At 40.8% G+C, this 23,305-nt stretch overlaps 1 protein-coding gene across 4 annotated transcripts in view; it reads right to left on the bottom strand.

The window, feature by feature from the left end:
* arid2 (AT rich interactive domain 2 (ARID, RFX-like)) overlaps positions 1-16,724 on the bottom strand; it is a 48,484-nt gene extending 31,760 nt beyond the window's left edge. For 2 of the 4 annotated variants that reach the window (XM_031306443.2, XM_035996041.1), the window contains exons 1-3: positions 14,256-14,868; positions 14,039-14,132; positions 13,017-13,114 (exon numbers count right to left, since the gene is read on the bottom strand). In XM_031306443.2, coding sequence (XP_031162303.1) covers positions 13,017-13,114; positions 14,039-14,132; positions 14,256-14,347 — 284 coding nt within the window. In that variant the 5' untranslated portion in view covers positions 14,348-14,868. Of the gene's footprint in view, positions 1-13,016; positions 13,115-14,038; positions 14,133-14,255; positions 14,869-16,555 lie in introns of those variants that run through there. The other 2 variants (XM_035996040.1, XM_031306444.2) reach the window with 2 other exon arrangements.
* Positions 16,725-23,305: the final 6,581 nt, after the last annotated feature.

Raw genomic sequence — 23,305 nt, 5'->3', positions numbered from 1 at the left:
CTTTCTGGAAAATTCAGCATCAATATGCAAAACTTTCATTTGAATTTTTAAATAACTTATTAAGAATAAAACATTTTCACAGTACAAAAAGTAGCTACAATGTTAAAGAGTCAGAGAACATAATGTTAGACAAATAGGTTTATTTATTTAGAGCGGTTACATCATTATTTAGAGCAGTTCTATAATTCAACGTGTTTTCTAACGAACTTCATCTTTCTTACTCCAATTGAGAAGCTACAGTATGGCAACATCTTGACATTTACAAAGCTGGATAAAAGCCATACAGCACACCAGCTGTGCCATACAACTAACATGTAAAACATGACATGTTCCGACCAGGTTTAGAGGGGGAAACGACCTGCTGTTGATGCCAGATGACAGTGGCACAGCTTTCAGATGTTTTCAATAACGGGTGAAGTGAATCACCTTTTCTATACAAAGTCATATCACAAAGGCTCTACACCCGATCCGGACATATTGTCAAGGAGACAACAGGCCGCCGTTTCGTGAAGCGTTTCTTGGCTTATCGGCTGAAGGAATGCAACGGATTCCACCCGTTGACCCAGTCAAACTAGAATCTACAAACCGATGAATGAGTGTGCGTGTGTAACATGAGCAGTGTAAGCAACCGTGGCTGAGAGACAAAGAGCACCACCTATAGACACCCGAACATCCTCAACAGAGATTTGGAGGGAAAAGACTTTACCGTAGTTCCTGTGCAGTCTGCAAGACGCTCTCTTGATTTGATTTGCATTTCTTTTTTTAGCTCTCCACTTTGCGACTAAATGCTTGTTGCTGTGGTGTTCCTGTACATCTCAGAAACAGACACCTTTAAGTCAAGATAAGACATGAATCTGGGGCTGCTCGATTATAGAAAAAAAATAATCATCACAATTATTTAAAATGATTACTTATTGACTTTTGGAAAGGTATTGCATTTATTGAGCTTAAAAAACAGTGAAACAAATCAACAGTGAAAACACCTTAAACTGTGAAATTTCCCTGAATATTTTTCACGTTTGAATTTATTTAAAAAAAAAAAAACATTTTTTTATTCAGAACAAGACAAAATAAGAGTTTTCTTGCTAAACGTAATGCGCAAAATAATTGTTTCTTTATTATATTGTTTTTTGTGATCGTTAGGCGCCGAAATCAAAATCGCGATCAAAATTTGATTCATTGCACAGCCCTACATGGATCTACTTAACAATTCAGTGTACCCAATGGTGAAACAAATCCTTTTATTACGCTGCACATTCAGTGTAAATTACAGAGTTCAAAAGTGTAATTTGAAAAATGCAATTTGATAGCTTCCACGGTGAGCTTTCACCTCGCTTTACTAGTTAAGGAGCGTAAGCTCGACAGAGCCAGCGGTAATCACTTCTACCCAGCCCATGGCGCTTTTCAACAGGCGCTGAGTGAAGCATGATCCACACAGAAAGGTGAAGCTAAAAATGAGCACTGCACAACATATGCAGGTCTTTTTAATGACAAAGGGCTGACAAGTGTCACCGCAGCATAGAGCAAAATTAGTCAGTGGCATGACTGTGTGAGATGTGACACATGAGAAAATGCATCTGCCATCGCACAAAAACCGTAGATTGTCATGCATTTCAATTCTAAAATCCCACTTTTTTTCCCCCAGAATCGTACCTTGCTGAAAATCTAAGTTTGTATCCCTGTATAAGTGAGGATTATTCTATACAGCAACATATTTCCGAGGATGAGTTGACCTTAAACTTCAGTTCAAACTACTTTGAATAGAAATGTGTAAATTGGGGTGATTTGAATAACACCACTTCTCATCTAAACAGCGCTACAGCCTGTAGTAGAACCGAGTGAACTGTCTGCAACACCAACAGCTGGGAGCCAACACCAAGCATACAATTCCTCTTGAACTGTAAATCACTCCCACATTCTTGAGAAGTTTGCACTTAACTTGGGAGAACATATTCTCATTGAGCATGCCAACTACCACATCAGGCGCTCTTGGATTTGATAAACACCCCGTTATAATGCGGAGAAATCTCTCAGACAAACAAAAAACACACGCGTGCCAGCAAAATACCTCGGCAGTGATATTGTGGTGAACCCTGCCTGTGTGGCCGTTGAGTCACCGAGCGAGCGCCTGTTACTGAATGAGGCCCCGCTTGTTCATCGTGGCCAAGGTAATCCCCCGTCCGCTGGCTGCCGGGCGACACGCTGGACTATAAATACACTCAGCCTTCATTTGTACAGAGAGTGAGAGTGAGAGAGAGCGGGAGAGATAGGCCCCAGTCCCGACTGCAGCGTCATCAACCGCTGTCTGTCTGGGCACAAGCAAGAAAAAGGCTGCAGGGAAAGACGGGTGGGGGCATGGGGAGGGAGGAGGGGTTTAACTGCAGCTGCTAATGTCTGCACTTCCCCCTTTTTTTACATGCATGATGAGAAAAACATCAATCCCTCCCCAACTTGAGTGGCACGCAACTTCCAACCAACAGAAACCACTGGGCTTTCGTTGTTTTACTACAGCAACTGTTTAGGGCAGAGGTGCCCAAATAATTTCATTCGAAGGGCCAAAATGTATCTGGATGTGGAAGGCCACAGGCCAAGAAATAAATGTGGATGTTGAAGAATACCGCAATTCTTGTAATTCGCCGTAGATAAAACTTACGCATTTAATTTAATAGGGAAGTTTACCAGCACAGTCCTGTGCTTGACATTGCCGTAAAACTCACATCAAGTCATTTTTAGCTGCACAAAATGTACATTTTCCTAGTCATTACAGTTAGGATTTTACAGCACTTTCAAAATAAGGGGAATAAGCATGAGCATGTCAAATGCCATAACGGGCCAAAACAAAAAAGGGAGCATGGGCCAAACTTGGCATGCAGGCCCCAAATTGGGCAGCCTTGTTTTAGGGAAATGTGCACTATCACTGCCAACACTGAGGCATGTTTTCCCTCCAAAATAATACAACAAGCGCAAAGGGTGGGGAACTGAGGAACGTCGAGAAGTGATGAATAGACATACATGTGCAAACAGCCGCTGTCATTAGTGTTCTGTTATTTACGGTCATCTGGATCGCACCAGTGCATATTCTCCTGGCTGCAATTACCCTCAGCTGCCCAGATGCCCTCAATGTGTCGGTGTGTGGGAGTCCATTGCCCCCTGCTGGACGTGGACGCAGACATGCAAACACACACAGACTCACACCCAGTGCCAATTTCTGGACAGAAATGTTTGCTGGGATTTAATGGAGCCGGCTGTCGATACAGACTGAGGTGGGTTTGCTTAAAGTCAATAATCGCAGGGCCATTTACTGAAGGTGGAGCCAATTGAGAAACTACTGTAAAAGTTGGATCAGTTACAGAACAGACTACATGTTTCCTAAAAGCAGACTTAAAGTCACACTAGAGCATAGTAGGAAGCAAGCAAGTGGACATGGTGGACAAGTCAGGGCTGCACGATACGAGGAGAATACGCGATAACTTTGAATATCACGATAGTGCTATTTCTTGCGACAAATAAACAGATGTTCAAGCGCACTCAGTTCTGCATTTCTGCTGCTTTCAGCATTCTGCTAAAATACAAGAAAAATTGCTTGCTGAATTTAAAAACAAATAAAAAAAGGAAATCTTTCCAACAGAAACATTTTTTTGAACAACTTTAACATTGGCACCACTGAAAAAAAACAACTGACGGTTACATTTTAAAGTGCAGTTTTCTACTGATATTTCTTAAAAATCAGTGTCTAGCATAGCTTTTGCGACGTGTATATTGTGCAAGTTGATATCGCGATGACAATTAAAAAAAAAAACGATATCTTGTGCATGTTAAACTCTTTATATAACAATATTCTAAAACGTCAATGCATGTATGCTAATGTAAAGGTCTGCACACAAAAAGATAAGCAATACCAAATACAACACTGCAAGCACTTCCATTTCAGTTATCAGCCGTGTTAATCTCGATGGCACTGTAGCTCAGCGGTGAGCAGCATTTCCTGGGTTCAAACTAGACCTTTTGCAGGGGAAGACACACCGGTGCATTTTCTTCCACAACGCCGCCGACACAGGTGATACACATCAGGGACAAGATGTTTTCCTTCGACTAAGTTGGACTTGGTGGGATTGCTTTTCGTTGTTAAGTAAGCCACCTGCTTGGAAATATATACTTGAATGTATATTCCAGCTTGGACTAGCCCTTTTACATCATGCAATTTTTTTTGGAAGTGAATCCACCTCCTTTTCTCCAAAATATGAATCCTGTTCCTCAGTGCCCGTTTGAAATGACCGCTTCTTGCCTCGTCCGTATGACTGTGTGGTCAGATGACGTTAAACGGTTGATCAAGCCCATTGCATCTACGTAAAAGACATACTGGGAAAAAAAAAGACAGCCGCGATCTCCGCTCTGGGTTTGTTGACGAGGGGTTATCTCTTGTTAAGACGGGACCGCGTTCAGATTCGACTTTATTCAGGCCGTCCCTGCCATGTAGCCAGGTCGCACGTCTGGCTCCACGGATGTACGTTGCTGGGATAAAGCTGACATCCGGTGCATGTCCCTCTTCTTCCGCTATCTGTTTTTGCTAGGGCACCGTTGCTGCATGATTGACTGTAATTGGTTTATAGAAATACAAACACGCCAAAGCTTTTCTTTTTTTTTGCCCCATCCCAGAATAGATAAGCAACAATACCAGGTTGCTAACGCTAGCTAGCCAGCAGTCTTCAGATATCTGCTATAACTGATTATTAAACCGGGCTCTAATTAGTTGAGGCACCTGGCACTGACATTCCACAGCTGTGTGTGATAACCTGTATTTTTATATATTTTTTAAATAGGCATAATGATTACAGCCCTGTAGGTGGTGCAAGTATTCTATTCCTAATTGTCCTAAAACAGGTTATTTTACGTTTTCATTTTCCTGCATTTTGCATGAAAAAAAACGATGACATTGTGATTTTTTTTGTGGCCTATATCACACAGTCCTACACTGGGGTTTTTTTAAGCGACATTAGGGACAGTGAACCTAACGAGGGAGTGTGCAAAAAAAAATTTGATTCACATTTGTATCGTGATTCAAGCTATATCGATTCCAAATCGATTCATAGAATTCCAAAAATTGCATGTCTACTGCAATCACATGGGAAAAGTAACTACATTTACATACTGTGAAACTTTTTTTTTTTTTTTTTTTTTAAATAATCGTGAATCGTTTTTTAACCGAAAATCGATTTTGAATCGAATCTTGAGCCTAAAAATCAATATCGAATCGTGACATTTTCTGAATCACGCACCCATAACAGACTGTATAAAATCTCCTCATATACACACTTTGTTTTACAGGAACAATGTTAGCAGGCCCAGTGTTTCCACTTTTGATTTGACCGTGGTGGCCCCCCCACGGTATCAGAAATAGGGCCGCATTGTTAGAGTGCATGTCGGAGAATAGCGCGGACGCACGAGGATAACTAGCCAGTTGAGATTGTGTGTGTACGTCCTTGAGAACTGTAAGTCGTATAACTTACGTTGTCAGATCATTTAAGCCTGGTCTTGCAAATTTAAATTAAAGTTAACTGGTGATTTTCGTTGTTTGTGTTCTTCACCTGCGAGCTAAATTGCACGTGACTGTTGAGTCGATAGCGATTGCTGAACGCCCTCGCCCACGTTTGTATTTTAGGTACATCATTTACATGCTGAAGTAGTTACACTGCATTAAGATAATGTAATTAATAGTGGGTTTACTGTTATTTGCTACAGAATGCTTAGCCTATATGTCAAGATCAAAGCTGGCCTATATAGTGACTCAAAAAATACAGTCCAATCACAACTGAAAATATGCCTCATTGTGTGTGTGAATAGAGGTGAATAAATATATTAGTTTGTGTTGCAGCGAAGTGTCAGTTCCGTTTCATGGGGGAAAGGGGGGGGTGTGCGGACCTGCCTCCACTGCTAAAAAAAATCCTAAAGGAAACACTGAGGCGTACTTGGATCAGACACTTTTTCCTATTATTTGGGATGGACTAATCACACAGAACAAGCTCCAGTTGTGTGTAAAATGCACTTAGCAAATAAAGCAGTTCTACTTCCACTGAAGAGCTGTAGCCTATGTTACACCCAGGGCAAACTAGTTTAACCATATCAGCTATCTAATGAAATGGTAAAGCCAGATTCTAGGTGCACCGTCAAGTACAAGGCAGAGCTGTCCCATCTGCTAGTTAGCAAGGAAACTGAGAGAAGAAGATTAGGCTATCAGTGGTGGCCAACACTGCTGGAGGGCAGGTCAAATTACAGACAGGCCAAAAAGACAAAGTGAGTCACTCAAAGAGCCCTCAGATATCGGAGATAGCAAGTTTGCTCCGTCGCTCTTACTGTTATAAAAGTCTCTTGTTATGCTGTGTAGGAAGGCTGTCACCTGAGCATGTCTAAAGGCTGAGCTGCAGCTCGGATGAGGAATACAAAACACGACTAACGCAAGCCAGATCAAAGGCCACTTCATCCAGATGTTTCAGATGAGCGGGAGAGTGTACCGACATACACAGGAAGCAGACCAACGAGAATGATGGTACTCACAATAACCTCATAAGCAGGTGCGAAAATCAACAGCCGCCAAGCTGAAAGAGGCAGTGAAATGCGTCTGGGGTGTGAGGCTGGCCAATAGGACAATGATGCTGTTTTCTGTTGGGTTTTTTTTTTTTTTTTTCAGTAGAAAACAGTGATATGGCATGTTATCTTCTAATTAATTAAATGAGAAAATCAGGTGTGAATTGGCTAAAGTATGATCGGTAAATGAAGACGTTAACTCCGCAGTTTGGCACTATCAGCTTCAAGTATTTCTTTAACACAAAAATAGATGAGTAGACACATTAATAGATACGGTGGGTAAATTGGAAACATTTCCAATGCCTGCAACACATTTTCAGTGATTGCCCGAGCCAAACTTTGTATCTCTATACAATCTAACTAGGCTAAATGAAAGCTATGCCTTTGTATCAAACATGCTCCTGGTGGGTTCTCTGTGCATTCGAACCGCTGCTGCTCTACAGTCTCAATAATTAACTTCAAGAGTTTCTCAATCTTCGGTTCAGAAACCCACGTGGCATTGTGCGCGATATGCGGACAGGGTCACAGGACACCTTTAAGATTGATATAATTGTATTTTCTTGGGTTTGAATAAATATAATCCACTCGCGGCTGGCTGCAATAGAGGGGAAAGTAGTAACTAAAACACTGTCTAATTGCTGTGGGTCATGAGAATTTTGGGACCTTAAAAGTGGAGTCAAGAAACACATGGGGCAAGTAGTCTGGCGTTAGCAGAGGACTGAGATCAAAAAAGTGAAACATTCAAAATGAGTAAACCTGTGAATCTGACTGCACCTGCTGCTCTACGCCACAAACAGTTAAGGTTAACAGATGAAAGTGTGGTATAATAGTTTTGCTTTAGAGGAAGCAGCGTGTTCATCCCTGAAAAAGAGATTACTTGGTTGGTAGTGGTTGATTCAGCAGAAAAAAAAAGTTATATAGTTAAGAGATGCTTTCTTTTTCTATAATCACCGAGGACAGCAAACACGGTCCTTGGCAGCAGAGCTAAAGGCCAAACTTGCTCATATTACAGCATGGGGTTAAAAAGGTGAAACCTGATCTGTACTTTAGCATTGCAACACAACACTGATGAATCAAAATACCTTCAATAGATCACCGCTACATGTGCTCAAATCAAGGCGCGCTTTAAAAATTCAATCTGGATGAATGGTATTCCTCCCAATGAACGCCATGCGACGTGAAACGAGATCACAGAGCAACACTCTCCCTATTGAAATGGTTGAACAAGGCCGAAAAACAAGTTTCTTCTTACACATTTCCAACCATGTGTTTAAACCACATCAAGACAATAGATGATTTGAACATTTGAGCTAACAGAGAATTAAGTCAGCGGTTAAACTCGATGTCAGTGCCTCCTGGGCCTGATCCCTCCCAGCGGGGATGCAGTGGAGAGGGCAAACAAAGGTTGAGCCAGGGTATCTGTCACCTGACTTGGCTTCTGTGTTCAGTGTGCTGCAGTTTGGAGGAAAAAAAAAAAAAGAGCCAAAGAGTGTAGCAACACTTCAAAACACCGTTACATTCACTCTCAAATTACAGTGTGCGCCTGGAAGAACTGGATGGCGTTTTACTGAAGAAAAAAATAAAAACCCATGAGGGTTGAGCGCTTAGCGCAAACCACAATCATATGACACTACTAATGGGAGAGGAAGACCGTGGAGATGTGAAATGGCATTGACTGAGAATCATCCCAAAATCAGTGTAGCCACAGGAAAACTGGAAGCAGCCGCTGGTAACCCTAACCCAATCCACTGAAACAAGAGTTCAGAGTACACAGATGTAGAACTTAAATGTATGTCAAGGAAGGTTAGCGTTATCCGAAAGTTTGCTGATCCCGGACCGCCTTGACTTACCCACCGGATCAGCAAACTTTCTGCCGCTACCACAGTTTAGACCCAGCGCTGCCGCTGCCCACCAGCCCGCTGCGACCCCTGGCGCTGGCTGAATTCTCCACAGCTGCCGCCCATTCTCCTCCTGGCTAAAATAGTCTCCTAGTAGCAGGGAGCGAGGCAGAGGGACCACGGGGTTGCGCTAGCTAGCCAATTCTGGTCTCATTTGTAGTCTGATAAAGAGTAAATTCATCAGTTTCGGTGTCCCATGTCGCTATTTTCAAAGCTACTGTAGCGGTCCTGTTTAGCGGGGCCCGTGTGAACTCAGTTTCCAAGGGAACGCGGCAGTCGAGGCTTTCGACACCCCCAACGTAGCACAAGTAGACTTTATATTTCACAATTAGTTTTCGGTCATATTGTTTGCAGATCTCCACATTTCCGACCGCACTTGAAGGCAGCTTAATTTAAGATGGACAGACTGTGCTTTGTTGTCCAGGAAACAGTCAGCTGTTAACTCCTGGGCAGTTCAGTGAACACCTTATAGTGTTTTAAAACTTTCTTGTGGCAGCGATAGAGACAGGGATGTTTACTGTACGGGACTGTCACGCCGCCTCAAAACTGACTGCCATGTCTTATCGCCGGCTACGTGATTGGCCACCGCAGGGTGACGCCAGAATGCGTCTCTCCAAAAGTTGAATCGGTCTTAGCTTTACGCGGCTGCATTTTTTTCCCCGCGCCATTGGTAGGACTGATGCCCGAGGAGCGCTTCGACAAGTTGAAAACGAGCTGGAAAAAATGTTTCTGGCACGCGCCTCTCACTTATTACCGAGTGACATTCAGATATCAAATAGACAGCAGCAGGAGCTGGCACGGATCTTACAGTGCTGCTTATTACTCTGCTCTGAGTGGGAGGTGCTGACTAGAGAGACACACACACACACACACACATCGTGATCATCCAATTCATTCAGACAGGAAAACTTGGTCAACAGACAGACTGCCCTGTATCAGAAAAGTCACAAGTTTGATCCCTGCAGCAATGGAGTATCCTTAAGTCCTACCTGCTAACTCATTTTAATATGGGCGGCACGACTGACTGAAAAAGGCCAAGACAGGCAGCAGTACAACCACACATACAAACACAAAAACACTAACAACTGAAACAGCAAATCCCTCAAAGTCAACCACAATCCTAAACACAACAGCCAGATGTGGCTGCCTCTGAGTCAATTAACATCCTCTTAAAAGCGACCAATGAGAGCAGCTCATTAAGTTTCATGGATTTCTGTAACTTGTTCCAGGTAGAGGGAGCAGCAAACCTAAATTCCTTTTTTCCCCAGCTCAGTTCTGACCTTTGGAACAGACAGAAGGAAAAGATCCTGGGAACGAAGATTTTAAGTCCCGATACCATTTACACTGATATAGGTCATAAGGTAGGATGGAAGTAGACCTAAAATAGCCTTGTATATGAAGATATGCCAGTGTTGAAGTCTCCGTGTTGATAGAGAAGGCAGTCCAACACGTTCATACAGCTCACAACGCAAAGTGTGCGATTCACACGAGTATCAGAAGTGTAGAGGGTTTCAGAGCATGCAGATTTTAAGAAGAGGTTGTACAAAGTATATTTTGTAACTTAATCACTGGTTATTATATTACACATAGTCTATATCCACGACGTTCCACTTCCGGGATTGTTCAGGTGCCGCCGGATGTCACTCTTTTCGGCCAGATGTCCGTTACCTTCCGCTTTCTTTGTTGTAATTCTAAACTCCGGTGGATTTCTGAGGACTATGGTTAACTGCTCCTCAGATCTCTGCAGGGTAAATCCAGACAGCTAGCTAGACTATCTGTCCAATCTGAGTTCTCTCTCGCACAACTAAAACAACTTTTAAAACGTACACAAGTTCCACCAAAACAAGTTCCTTCCTGAGGCTATTTTGCAGAGGCACCGTCCGGCCACCCCAAGACCATTGTGATTGGTTTAAAGAAATGCCAAGAAAACAGAGCACGTTTTCTCCGGCATGCTGTGTGGACTAGCCAGACCCTCCTCCACAGTGCTGTGGAGGAAGGTCTGGCAATGCAAGACTATATTACACCCATCCTAAATGTCAGTGTTTATAAGGCCATACAAAATGTATAATTTTGATAAGAATGTATTTTTCCTTATGTGTTTTGTACTGTTGACAAGGCAAAAATGTCTATTTTGTAAAATATTAAGTTATAAAAAAAAATTTAAAAAAAAGCATTGCACGGTTTATGCATTTCTCCTGAACCCATTTAACTTTGTATGCTCAAGTTAAGATATACACATTTAAACATTTTTGTATCTCATGCATTTTCCTTGATAATCAAGCAACTAGACTCATGATACCATTATCGCAATCTCAGTATTGTAAATCACAATATGACCTTTTCTCCAAATCCTGCAGCCCTAATTTCATTCACTTGGGTTAAATTAAAACGCATCAGGAATCGTCACTGGAGTTGTCAACTTGAAGTTGGGCTTGTTAAAAAGGCCAGATACCAAAAACTGAGCCGCATTACAATCTTTTTAAGTGTTACTCGATACTGCTTTCAACATCATCACCTACAAAACACACATCTATAGATTACTTCAATTGTACAAAAGGCCTGAAAATTGCACACACAGCTTAAAAACGCCCAGTTACAGATAGTCAGTCGACTGGATAATCAAGATTGACACATGATATTAGCAAACATCCACCCAGCTTACGCCTCCTTGAGCGAGACACTGAATTTGAACCAGCTCCACTGGGTACGTACCCACCTTGTAACCGGCTATGAACTCTGACCTCCCTGGATTACGTCCAAATGAAAGATTTCCCCCCACAGTGATCACATTATTAGCCTGCTTATGCATAGACAAACTGGACGTGGAAAAAAAAAGCCTAATTTCTCTACCATGCTCTGTCAGCCAAAAAAAGCAGCATGAGGGGTGCGAGGCAGGTCTCTTTTTATCAGCCTTAAAAGTTGAGGGAAGACAAGTCCAGCTGCCTGCTGCCTCTGACATGCACTACGCTGAACTGCCTTAGATAAAACTCCACCAAGTAGCTCCAGTGGCTGTCGCGACACGAGGGTGATATTCGCCATGTCCGTTGACTCAGCTGTCAGGCCTCCCTTGCTCATCAACCTTCAAAAATATTTGTACAGGTAATAATTACAGTGACTTGTAGCTGTTCTGAGGAACACGGGTGAAAATGTTCTGGGGGGGAGGGGGAATGATGGATTCTTCAAAAGAATAAAAAAAATGTTATGATGTTAATGGTTCCAAATAATTTTCTGCTCTGTCTTTGTCATCGGCAGAACAAGATATTTATAAACCACTTTCTGACTTAAGATAATTAGACATGTTAGCTGGCCCAAACTGTGTCCTACTATAAAGTTGTATAGAGGCTCAACAGAGCACATCATCAGTTGACTTTCTGTGAAAGGTACTTCAGGTACACTCAAAACTAAGCCCGTTAGACAAAGACAAAAAAAAGATTTCTGAATGTTAAGTGTTTGACTGAGCCACTGAAGACAAGTTCACAACAAAAATCTGATCACTGGAACTCAACACCTTTGCTCTATAGCTACTTCCTCCACTCGAAGAACAGACCTAAACAACTATCTTGTCAGACGTCTAGTATTCCGTCATATATAAATATGTGGCAGGTAAATAGTGGTTTGTGGCCATACTCGGAAAGACCTCGACCAAGTTCAGCAGCACTGCACGCCTGCATGTGCCTGAGTTGTTTTGCCCCTGCAGCCAGCGCTGATTTTTATCTGTGAACTTTTGAGGAGCAACAAGTCTCATCGGATGTGTACAGTTGGTAATCAAATCAGCTTGCATCAAAAAGCCAACTTAAGTAAAAAAAAATAATAAAATAATAAAAAAAGAAAAATAGCATGGATAATTGACTGCTACTTCTGATGCCAACCAGTGACCTGCAGTTGCCTGTAACATATCCATTACAGGCTACAAGCGTTTCTCTGCTACAGAGGTGTAATCCCCTGCAGGCAGGTGCTAGTGATGGAAACAATCGTTGCATGAGGTAAGGGGGGAGAAGAAAAGAAAAGGAGTACAGCTGTTAAGAGCTGCATTTCCACCAGACTCCCATCACTGGCAGCTGACTGTGTTCAGACTTGGAGGCTAAAATGTTAGACACGTTACACAGCACCCGGAGCTGCTCAATCATTAGTGCTGTATCAAACCCAAACGCCCTGTGGCTACACCATTTTCAGAAAGGAATAACGTCATTAGTGTATGGTTTAGGGTCATTACAGACAAAATGCACCTTAAGAGTGTTCTCCAAAACTATGTTCCAGACTTAACAAAATGCAGAAGAGACATTTGGGACAACATATTCTCTTTTCTTTTTTGAATTGTAAAAGACCAGTGTTCTTTTCTTGTGTGCAAGAAGCAACTGAGTACATATATACTATGTTGTGACAAATGTACACAATACAGACCTTGCTCTGCATGTCAAAATATTGTACTAGCGCTGCTTCCTAGTAGAGGGGAGTGGAGAGGCTAGATCCTGCTGACTGCATCTTCACATTTGTAAACACTTCCCACATGCTACCTGAGAGAGCCATGCTACTTACCGAAGGTAGTACTGTTTTAAAGCAAATGCAGCGTTGGAACAACTCCTTGGAAAGTTAAACTCGTCTCCAAGTTCAATCCATTGGTTTTTGTCAGAGACCTGAAAGGAGGAAATGAGTTCGTTAGGAGATAAAAAAGCACTTGCAACAAACAAAAAGAGCGGTTACACTGCTACCATCTGGTCTACTACAGCCTCCCCCCCACCAATGAGGCCATATCACAACCATTAATCAATAACTTTCTCAAACTGCTGAAAATATTTTTTTAAATACTGAGAAATATGAAATTATCCAGCAGTACATTTAGTATTTTAGCATGTATTTAGCTATTAACGCGTTTGTTATCCGAACATATTTACATTTGACACAACAGTAAGTACAAGTGACTGACTCCCTTTAGGATAGTATCGTTAATGTTGAGGCTAGTTAGCACTGTAGCTAACAAGCTAACTTGACTTTTCAATTTTGGGCGTTAAAAGCTAACGAGGCTAAACTCCGACGAACTGTCTCCACCAAACGCAAATGATTTAGCTTGCGGCGACCCGTTTGATTGTGGAGTATGTTTTGGTACCGTTTAGTGTATTCACTACATGGGCCTGTGAGGCCTACATTTTGTGATCAGCCATGAAGCCGAAGAAAGATGGCTATGGCGAGAAAGAGAAATTAAGCTTCCCCTGGTTGAAAACTACCGGTAAAAGCCCGGGCGAAACGCTGTGTCCTAAGCGGTGTTTCCCGAGGCCGGGCTCCGTACCGATAATCGATGTTAAACGTGCCCGCTAATTTTGAGTCGCTCCAACTGCACTCTGACTCCGAGCTGTTAGACTCTCAATTCAAACCACACAACAACACAAGCCACCACACTGCATAGAGATACATGGGAAACTAGCACAAGGCCAACACCGACCAACTAACGTTTTTGTAGAGGGTTATACTTCCCGTGGTACCCACACGGAGTTGTAGAGTGGTCCACCGAGGAGTCCACAGACAGCAGAGTGTGGAGAAATCCACTTTTAGTTCCCACTCACCTTAGCAAATCCACCTAAAGAGACGACTCTGATATAGAGAGCATTCAGGTCCAGCTCTTTCCCACCCACGATAGGAATCTTCCTGAAAGGCGATCTAAGGGAATAACACAATAAATAAATGCATGTATGTTTAAATAACAGTTTTGGTTAACTCACAGTCACATGCAATCACGATTTAAAGTTATATTTCTTGTGAATAAAGACGCCCCAATCTCACCCTCTGCTTTGGTGAAATTGCCGCAGCTCGTCCAGGAAAGCCTGTCCTTTCCTCCGCTGATCTAGTAGATTTTTCCCCGTCGAATTTGCCATTGTTTTTGCATGCAAAAACGGTTAAACCCCACTTCAGTCGCTTCTTAAGACACCAAGGATCCCATACTCCGCCGGCGCTCAGTCATTCGCGAAGCTGAGTGTTTAAAAAGTTAAAGAAATAGCTGATAGCAAGAAGAGCGGCAGCTCGCTAATAAAGACTGATGCACACAGAAAGCAAGCCCGTTTCAACCCCGGACTAAGTTCCAACGAACAGTCAGAAATACAAACGATTTACCGGCAGATTAGAAACGCCATGGCAGAATGTGTAGAATTAATGCTTTTGGTCGCGATTGTATTCGTTTGGAGTGGTTTGACAGTGTGTTACGGACGCAGCTCCGAGGCTATCGCACACACTGTAGAGCGGCAGAGGATCAGTTCTCAGACAAAAAGATGTATGTGAAGGCCGCGGAGCCCAGCCTGCCATGCGTGCAGCGCCCTCTGCGGCCACAGGCGGCAGTGCACCGTCCAGGCAGAGCGGGTGCTGGAACAATAGAGACTGTTTTCTTTTTTAGGGACCGTCTGACAACTCGTTTCTCTGTTAGGAGAACGGGTCAGGAGGTACTTGGAAATGTCCCGTGGGGGGAGGGGATAGCACTAATTAACATAGCTTCCTTGTTATCCCAACCAGGCGTGTAATAGAGGGCAACCCTACATTTTAACGGCAAAATACTATTTTTCCAACCTGACATTGTATATTTATAACTGGCTTCAAACTGAATATCTTACCTCAGTGATATTAGTTAAATGAAGAAGTGGTATTTTCATTAGGAAATAAAAAACTATAGTCAACCTGTAACAATTTCATACAAGTACCACAGCAATATTTCAAAATACCATGCAGCCACTTAAATCCAACACTGCAGGAAGCATGTAGTATATTAACATGAGTTTTTTCACCACTACAACAAAATAAGGTGTAGGGATACAAATTCCATTTCGCAAAGAAATACTTCCTTCCTATATTTAAGAGGGGGAAAAAAACAAATATTTCTATGAATTACATGCATCATTATTGTTTTCTGGTGCTTTTTATGAAGGCTCATTTACTCACTTTTTACCACTATACTGACATGTTTTGACATTCATGTACATCTATTTTCTGAAAATATTTTTTTTTTCTTGCATATGTGGTCATGTATGTGTATCATACTTTCCCCAAAATGTATTTTTTTTTTTTTTTGTTTCTAAAATTATTTTGACATCTTTTGTGTCTCATGTCATATTGAACAGTAATACAGTGCAACCGGGTAGGAACTTTTAATTGAAAACATGACACATTGATAGATGTTATATGATCAGCATTATATTTAGAGCTGGATTTGGGTTAGTTTGACATTAAGTGCCACTTATGTTGCAGTCTTGTTGATTTTGTAAATAGGGTGTATTATTATATCAAGTTAAAATGTATACTTACGTTACACATTGTGACCACTATCTGGCAAAAAATCTATTTATAGTGGTGTTAGTTGTCAATTTTTTTTGGTGCTTCACATATGGTCACTAAATTTTTTTTTTTTCATGGTGCAATTTGTTGCTGGAAACTTGTTAACGTTTCTGGGAAGCTGCCCCTATCCCTTGCTGACCACTTCAAAACGACTTTTATCTCACAGGATGGTTGGAAATTACTCCTGATCCCTTCTCCCTGTGACTGCCAAGTGAATATCTTCTTGATGGGGTTACATTCAACCATTACACGTACCCCTTTGCTCAATGAAAAACCTGTCACAAAATGGCGGAGACGTACGTTAGCAGACCCCATTTTGAGGAATTGACACTAGACAGCGGAAAAGTGCGTGTCCTTGCGTGTGGTTTTCAAAAAAGTGATATTTTTTGCAAACGAACTGCGGCACACCCGTGTTCACCTCACGTCTGTTTGGACTCCCGTCAACCGAATTCTGCGCTAACGAGTCGGTCGTGCGCTAGCTTGTTAGCTTAGCAAGCGTTAGCTAACTTAGCAAAAGTACCACGAACCTGTCCTGAGCAGTTTGTAGTAATCCAATTATCCACTACCATATTACGTTTAAGAAGAATGTATCTACTACTTTGTGTCGTTATTAATAACGTTACCACTCTGTTGAGTTCGTTTTTGTTCTAGGTGTGCTAGCTAGCTAGCTAGCTAGGTGAATCGTTTGGGCGCTAGCTAGCTGTACATTAGCGTGTCAGATTCCAGTCCTTTATTAACACTGCTAATATTGCTAAGTAGGTTACCTCCGGATGCCAGCAGCTCACCTAGCTAGAAGCTCCCATAGCAAACATTAGTTTGCCGTTGTCATCGTTTAGCTACATGTAGCTTAAACGCGGAGCAGTTTTCACCACATGATAGCTACCTGCCAAACTAATTTAACGTTAGGTTGTTATAATAGTTTAAGGCACGCGGGTGTTGTAGCTAACTGGGTGGTTAGCCGCAGTATGTGCGTAGCTTTGCTTTGCATTTCTAGTTATTTGATAGCTTTTCAGTTTTTAACAGTCCATGCTATTACTAATTCTGGGACCTCTTGAAAGTCAGTAAAACGAATTAATTACTCTGTATTGTTGGTCTCTATGCTACCTCTGTATCGGTATATAGCTACTGTATACAGTGCATGGGTTGGAAAATGGCGTGCTAAATTTGAAACCCATTTTTGTATTTGCGGACCAGAGACCACCGTTTAGACTGACAAGTTCCCAAATACTAGCTACAACACTATATTGTCAAACAGAGAGCGTTAATTAATAATTTCGAGTTATTTCACTTGTTTGTTTTATCATAATTTTGTGAAAGACGTAGCTTCTCATTTAATTTCCTCTCTGGCTACTTAGGAATTACAAATCATACCTCTAACGTTCCATTATTTTAACTAGGACTTTATTGCATTAGTGGTTAAATAGAATACATTAATTGAATTAATGTTGAGTAAGTAACAAAGATGAACACTGCTGTATCGTAAATGCTTTGCTAGAAAACGGCCTACTTATTCCGATTCATAGCAGGCATGAGGTACACTTGGGGATTATCAAATTATTTGAGCTGCTATTCAGTTTTGCATCAAATATGTGGTGGTCTTGATAAAGATTGATATGTATTGTATATATTTCAAGTATTCAGTGTAGTAATGATATATATATATATATAGCAAGTAGAAATGAACAATGAAATATCTGCAGTCATGCACTTCGTATATTAATTACATTTGTAGTGTTGTGCATTATTTACCTTTTGGCATCCTAGATTACCTAACAAAACATTTAATTTAATTCCAGCCAGTAAATTCAAAATTATTGACACATTGTAAGGATGTTCTGGGTGGATCAACTGTAATAGCAATAGGGCTGTCCTCGACTAAAGAAATTCTTAGTCAAGTAACACTAATATGATTTTGTCAACTAATATCGGTTTATTTAATCGACAGATCTGTAAAACTGAATTTCTCCAAAAAGAATCATGCAAAAGCACCACTTTAAATCTTGTGTTTACCCTAATATCAATGTGATGAAATGATGATGTTGCCTACAGCAAAACCTTTGCTCTATAAACATGGGTACAACACAATGAAGATACCGTACATCAGGCATGATATTGCAGTTACGTCATAGGGCATAAGTTGCAAAATGTCGTGAGCGATACAATTCCCATATGAGACTTGAAGTGTTTTCAAATGCCTTAATTCATGGCACTCTGACCAGTCATATGGACTGTGGAAATGCTTAAATAGATCCAAACAAGGCCCTTAAAATCAATAATATAGGGAATTGGAAATGAAAAGGCTTATGAACTGACTTTAAGCAAATTACCATTATGTAAGTATCAGATATGTTTTCACAGACATTATTCAATCAGAATCAGAAAAGGGTTTATTGCCAAGTTAGTAACACTCAACAAGTCATGTGCCTTGGTGGTTGGTGCATACATAAACATAAACATATTGAACATTAATATGAAACAAACAATAAATACAGAAACAAATATATACACAATGCACTTACTGTCAAAGCATTTTGACAGTCATCAAACTACATTATGAACTAATGCCATAAAGGTGCACATTAAGGCAAATGTAAGCTTAACATCTGTAAACAAAAAGCAGCTTGAACTTAACTTAAAGAGCATTTAAAGAGTGATGTGCAGTGACTGTGAATGTGCACTTGCAAGCTGCACGGTCAGTTATGCCATCACACAGAGGTCTTCATCTGATGTGACAGCCAGGCCTCTCATGGCATATGGCGCAAATGGGGCCAGTAAAGCTGAAGCCGCCTCCAAACACCCAGACAAAAGATCCCAGTTTACATGTAACGTCCTTACACCTCCATGCACCCCTGCAGCTTCCTCCTCTGAGGTTTATGTCTCTGAAAGTAATGGCTGATGTGGAGTCATTTGGTGGAAAATGGCTCCATCTTCTGGCAGCCTTTGCACCGTGTCTAAATGATGGGATGGATTCACCTCATTGCATTAGGAACATATTGTACTTGGAAGGGATCAGTTGAGAGATTTTGAACTGGATACAGTCACAGTTGGAGCAAGATGCATGCTGGGAGATTAGGGGAGGGAGCAGTGGGTGGTAGTGAGGGATCCTAATAATAGAGCAGGAAGTTATGCAGTAAAGTTCACTTGATAATGTCATTTTAAAAGTTGTTTGTGGATTGGAACTTTTTTTAGTATTTTTAAGTCAGTATAATATTTGCCTAAGATTGTTGTGGATTGGACACTAATACACTGAATAAAATACATTTTGTTGCACATCAAATCTATTGAATGCTTATTTTTATAGGGACAAGTACGGACCATTAAACAATGGACCAATGCTGCATATCACAGCATTTGTAAGCTAGTTTGCAATGCCCGTCCTTTATACAAAAAAAGCACTAAATAAACAATGATGCAATAAAATCACAACTCATGACCGTGTATTTTGTTCTCTAGCAGTGCAGAGAGCAAAATTATGTTGCCTCTTCATAAACATTATAGGAGCTGAATAATGAAAATTGCATCGGCAACCAACCACTTTTTTCAAGTGCTTGGTTTTGAATAGTTGCTATTGTTGCTAGGTTGCAATGAGAAAAAACAATAAATGCCACCGAATAATGACAATATACATTATATTCCTCATCCCAAATTGATAGATTATAGTAAAAAAATATATACACATTATCACATTTTGTTCTACTATTCCCATAACATACAGATGTCTTTTATAAAATAACACATTAGAACACATTTTAAAATGGACCTAAACAGTCATACATTAACTCAACAAGGCAGTTTTAAAAACATTAAGAACTTGTGAGATGTTGTTTGCTATTAGGGGAGTCATACAGTCTTCTGTTCTTCGTTGCTTATTTTCCGGCAAAGTCGTAACCGGATTTTAACTGCAACTAATATTACCAATCCAGTGTATGCAAGTCAGTGTGATCCAGTGGCTCCTGATCTCTGTTACAAAACACCTCCAAGTTAATCATGTTCACTGTAAAATGGAATCAACTTTAAAGATGCCAAGACAAGACAAACGTTATTACACAGAGTAATTAGTGCACAGAGTCCGTTATTGCATCAAGCATGTGGCTACGTACTTACATGCATACCTTTGAGACATTCTACCCTTAACAAAAACAAACTAAAATGTGGCCGGTTAGCTCAGTTGGTAAAGCGGGCGCACATGCGCAGAGGGTTATTCCTCGATGCAGAAGGTTCAGGGCTCGAGTCCGACCTGCGATGGTTTTCCTGCATGTCTTTCCCCTCTCTCTCCCCTTTCATGTCTCAGCTTTCCTATCAAATAAAGGCAGAAATGCCCCAAAAAAAACTTAAAAACTAAACTAAAACTAGAAAAACACTCTGAAAACTAAAACTTAACTAGAATGAAATATAAAACTCCAAACTAAACTTATTAAAAAAATATTATTATAACCTTGCTTCCAATACATAAATAAATCATTGAACCAGGATCAATAAAAAGTACTAAAATAGCATCTTTAAAAGGTAATTAGTTGTGATTGCAAACAGTATGTTGGTAAGGTAAAGCCAAAGGTGAATGAGACAAATAACAAATTGTTTAAAGATGTAAGTGTATGGATGTACCAAAATCCTTTTTAATAAAGTGCTCCTGCCCTTTAACCATCATTTATTTTTGTTATTTAAAAACAATCATTTAAACTTTGATGTGTCAAAATGTCTTCTGACTTCTGTGTGTGTTTGTCCATTTCCATCACTAGGTGGCAGTTGTGTTTAAAGCTGGGGAGCTCGTCATCACATCAGAGCAGAGGTGTTGCAGCTCATGAAATATGGCACTCTTTTACTGATTGCCCATACTTTTAATGTAATTATTGACCTTTTTTTTAAACCACACTGGCCTGTTAGCTGTTACATTATCCCCTTCCATTTTTTTCTTCTTCATATAGGCCTATGATCCAGCCCTTAAACACATCATAAACGCTCTTATATCCAAGACACTTTGGCCATTTGTGTAATTTCAGTGTTTTAAAAAAATCTCTCTTTTTTGGACATTCAACTTAGACAATTCCCAGATGGCACCGTTAAAAACTTAGACCATCTTTGTTTACAAAGATCACTAAATGGAAGCTGTATGAAATGTGCTTGTATTTGTTGTGTATAAAACAAGAATGTAATGTGCTTTTATCTGATGTATTTGTATGTTGTTTTCACCTTAGGAAGCCTATTAACAACAGGCAAAGGGACTACAGATTTTTTTTTAGCTAACTCGGGTGAATTTACATTATTCTTTTCCTAAAGAATGTTATTTAATGTACACTGTCCCTTTTAAAAAATGAAAGGTCCCATGGCATGAAAATTTCACTTTATGTGTTTTTTTAACATTAATATGCGTTCCCCCAGCCTGCCTATGGTCCCCCAGTGGCTAGAAATGGTGATAGGTGTAAACTGAGCCCTGGGTATCCTGCTCTGCCTTTGAGAAAATGAAAGCTCAGATGGGCCGATCTGGAATCTTCCCTTTATGACGTCATAAGGAGGAAGGTTACCTCTCCTTTCTCTGCTTTGCCCGCCCAGAGAATTTGGCCCACCCATGAGAAAGAGAGAGACATCATGGCTTTCAAACAAGCAAAGTGGCAGTTGGCCTATTTTTGTCAATAACCTAGCTTGGAAATTAGTAACTCTACAATAAGTAATGTAATAAGTAATGCAATACAGTAATGTAAATGCTAAATCCCCTAATACCTGTTGATACTACAACAATGCAAAGTATAGGCTCTGAACCTTGCAGTTTTTCCATATATCATGTAAGACTCGATTTCTCCATTTCTTTGCACAAAACTCTCCAGAAAGTGCCATTTAATGGTTTATTTTTCAAAAAAACTTCCCGTGGGGGCATACCCGCGGACCCCCTTAGGGAGAGCCCCCCCACATAACAAATCCCAATTTAACCCCTGGTACTATGGTTTGTAATTTTTCCAGTGTAAAGTACACAGTTAGTAGATTTACGATGTGGAAGTGGGACAAAGTGTCAAGAGTAAACACAGCTGTAGCTAATAACATGAACTCCTCACTAATGTTCAATCAGTTGCAGCTGTGTTTTCCATATTTAGCCTACATTCAGCCCCCTGTATGACACAAAGCCCAAATACTTCCGTTTGTATTGTTGTATTGTTCAGTATGCACTGCAGATTATTGACTCGATAGACCCCTGTGCCTGAAATCCAGTAGGATCTTTTCCACAGCCCTTTTGACTTGTTTTACACAGGAAACACACAGGTGCAACTGTTGACATTAACAATGGCTAGGTTCCAATCAAGGACAGTATGGACCTTTTCACAGCAGATATTTTGACTTGTCATAGTAGGAAAAGTAGCCTACAGCTGAAATTGATAACCTTAACGATGGCTCAATTCCATCAAGTGTCCCAGTAAGCTATTTCAGTGAGTCAGCATGAACAATACCAGGGCCTCTCCTAAGTGGAATGCAGCCATCATTAATGGTTTGGAATACACCTGTGCCTTTCCTACTATGACATGTCAACATGTCTGCATTGGAAAAAGGTCTATTGCAAGGGCCTGGAATTGGGGTGTTCAGTGTTTTAAGCCCCCAACGTCGTCTTCCAGGCAGCCGACGTCGGGGGCTTAAAACACCATTGAGCTGGAATTGGCGCACCTAACTGGAATGCAGCCATAATTAATGCACCTGTAAAATGTCCAAATATGTGCCATTAAAAAATGTTGACTATATGTCATGATTGAAACCCATATAGAGACTGATATATAAAACGTTCTCAATGTCTGGTAACTCCTTCTTGTTTTACAGGAAGTATCTTTGTTTCAGGACATTTTGACTTGTCGTAGTAGGAAAAGCACAGGTGTAGATAATGAAATGAATGGTGGCTGAATTCCATTTAGCTGCTCCAGTTTCAGGCTCCCTGTATTGTGCATGCTGTCAAGGCGTACTGGGACACATGAACAGAGCATAGCCATTGTTAATGTAATTAGTAACACCTGTGCTTTTCCTACTATGACAAGCCAAAACAACTGCTGTGAAAAGGCCTATAAAAGATCTGTAGTTTGTAATGCCGCGTTCAGAGTTGATTGTGTGTGTGTCCAGAACTGCACTGCACAGAATATATATTACCCTTTATTCATTAACCCTTGTGTTGTCTTCCCGTCGACCATGAAAAAAACACTTTAGTTATCCCTATCTCAACGTTTTTGTCGCTTTTTCAGATGTTTCTGTCGCTTTTTCAGACATTGTTTGCGCTTTTTTCGACATCTCATATTTGTAATATAAAAAAAAGCTGTGAAAACAAAAGAACAACATATGGGTTTACCCTCGTATCATCTTCCCATCGACCATGCACTTGTTGTCCTCCCGTTTGGTTTACCTGTTTATGAAGCATAAAGTAGCCTATAAATTATCACCCAATTCTGGATTACAGCTTCTTAGTCAACGTCATATCCATAGACTGTATAATATTAATGGACAGAGCATGTGTGACGTCACCCATTGGTTTGTGGAGATCTGCTATG

This window comes from Sander lucioperca, chromosome 20 (genome assembly GCF_008315115.2).
Source record: "Sander lucioperca isolate FBNREF2018 chromosome 20, SLUC_FBN_1.2, whole genome shotgun sequence".
In the NCBI taxonomy this organism is placed as follows: Eukaryota; Metazoa; Chordata; class Actinopteri; order Perciformes; family Percidae; genus Sander; species Sander lucioperca.
The sequence above is the reverse complement of the archived record's forward strand: the minus strand, read 5'-3'. Positions and strand labels throughout refer to the sequence as shown.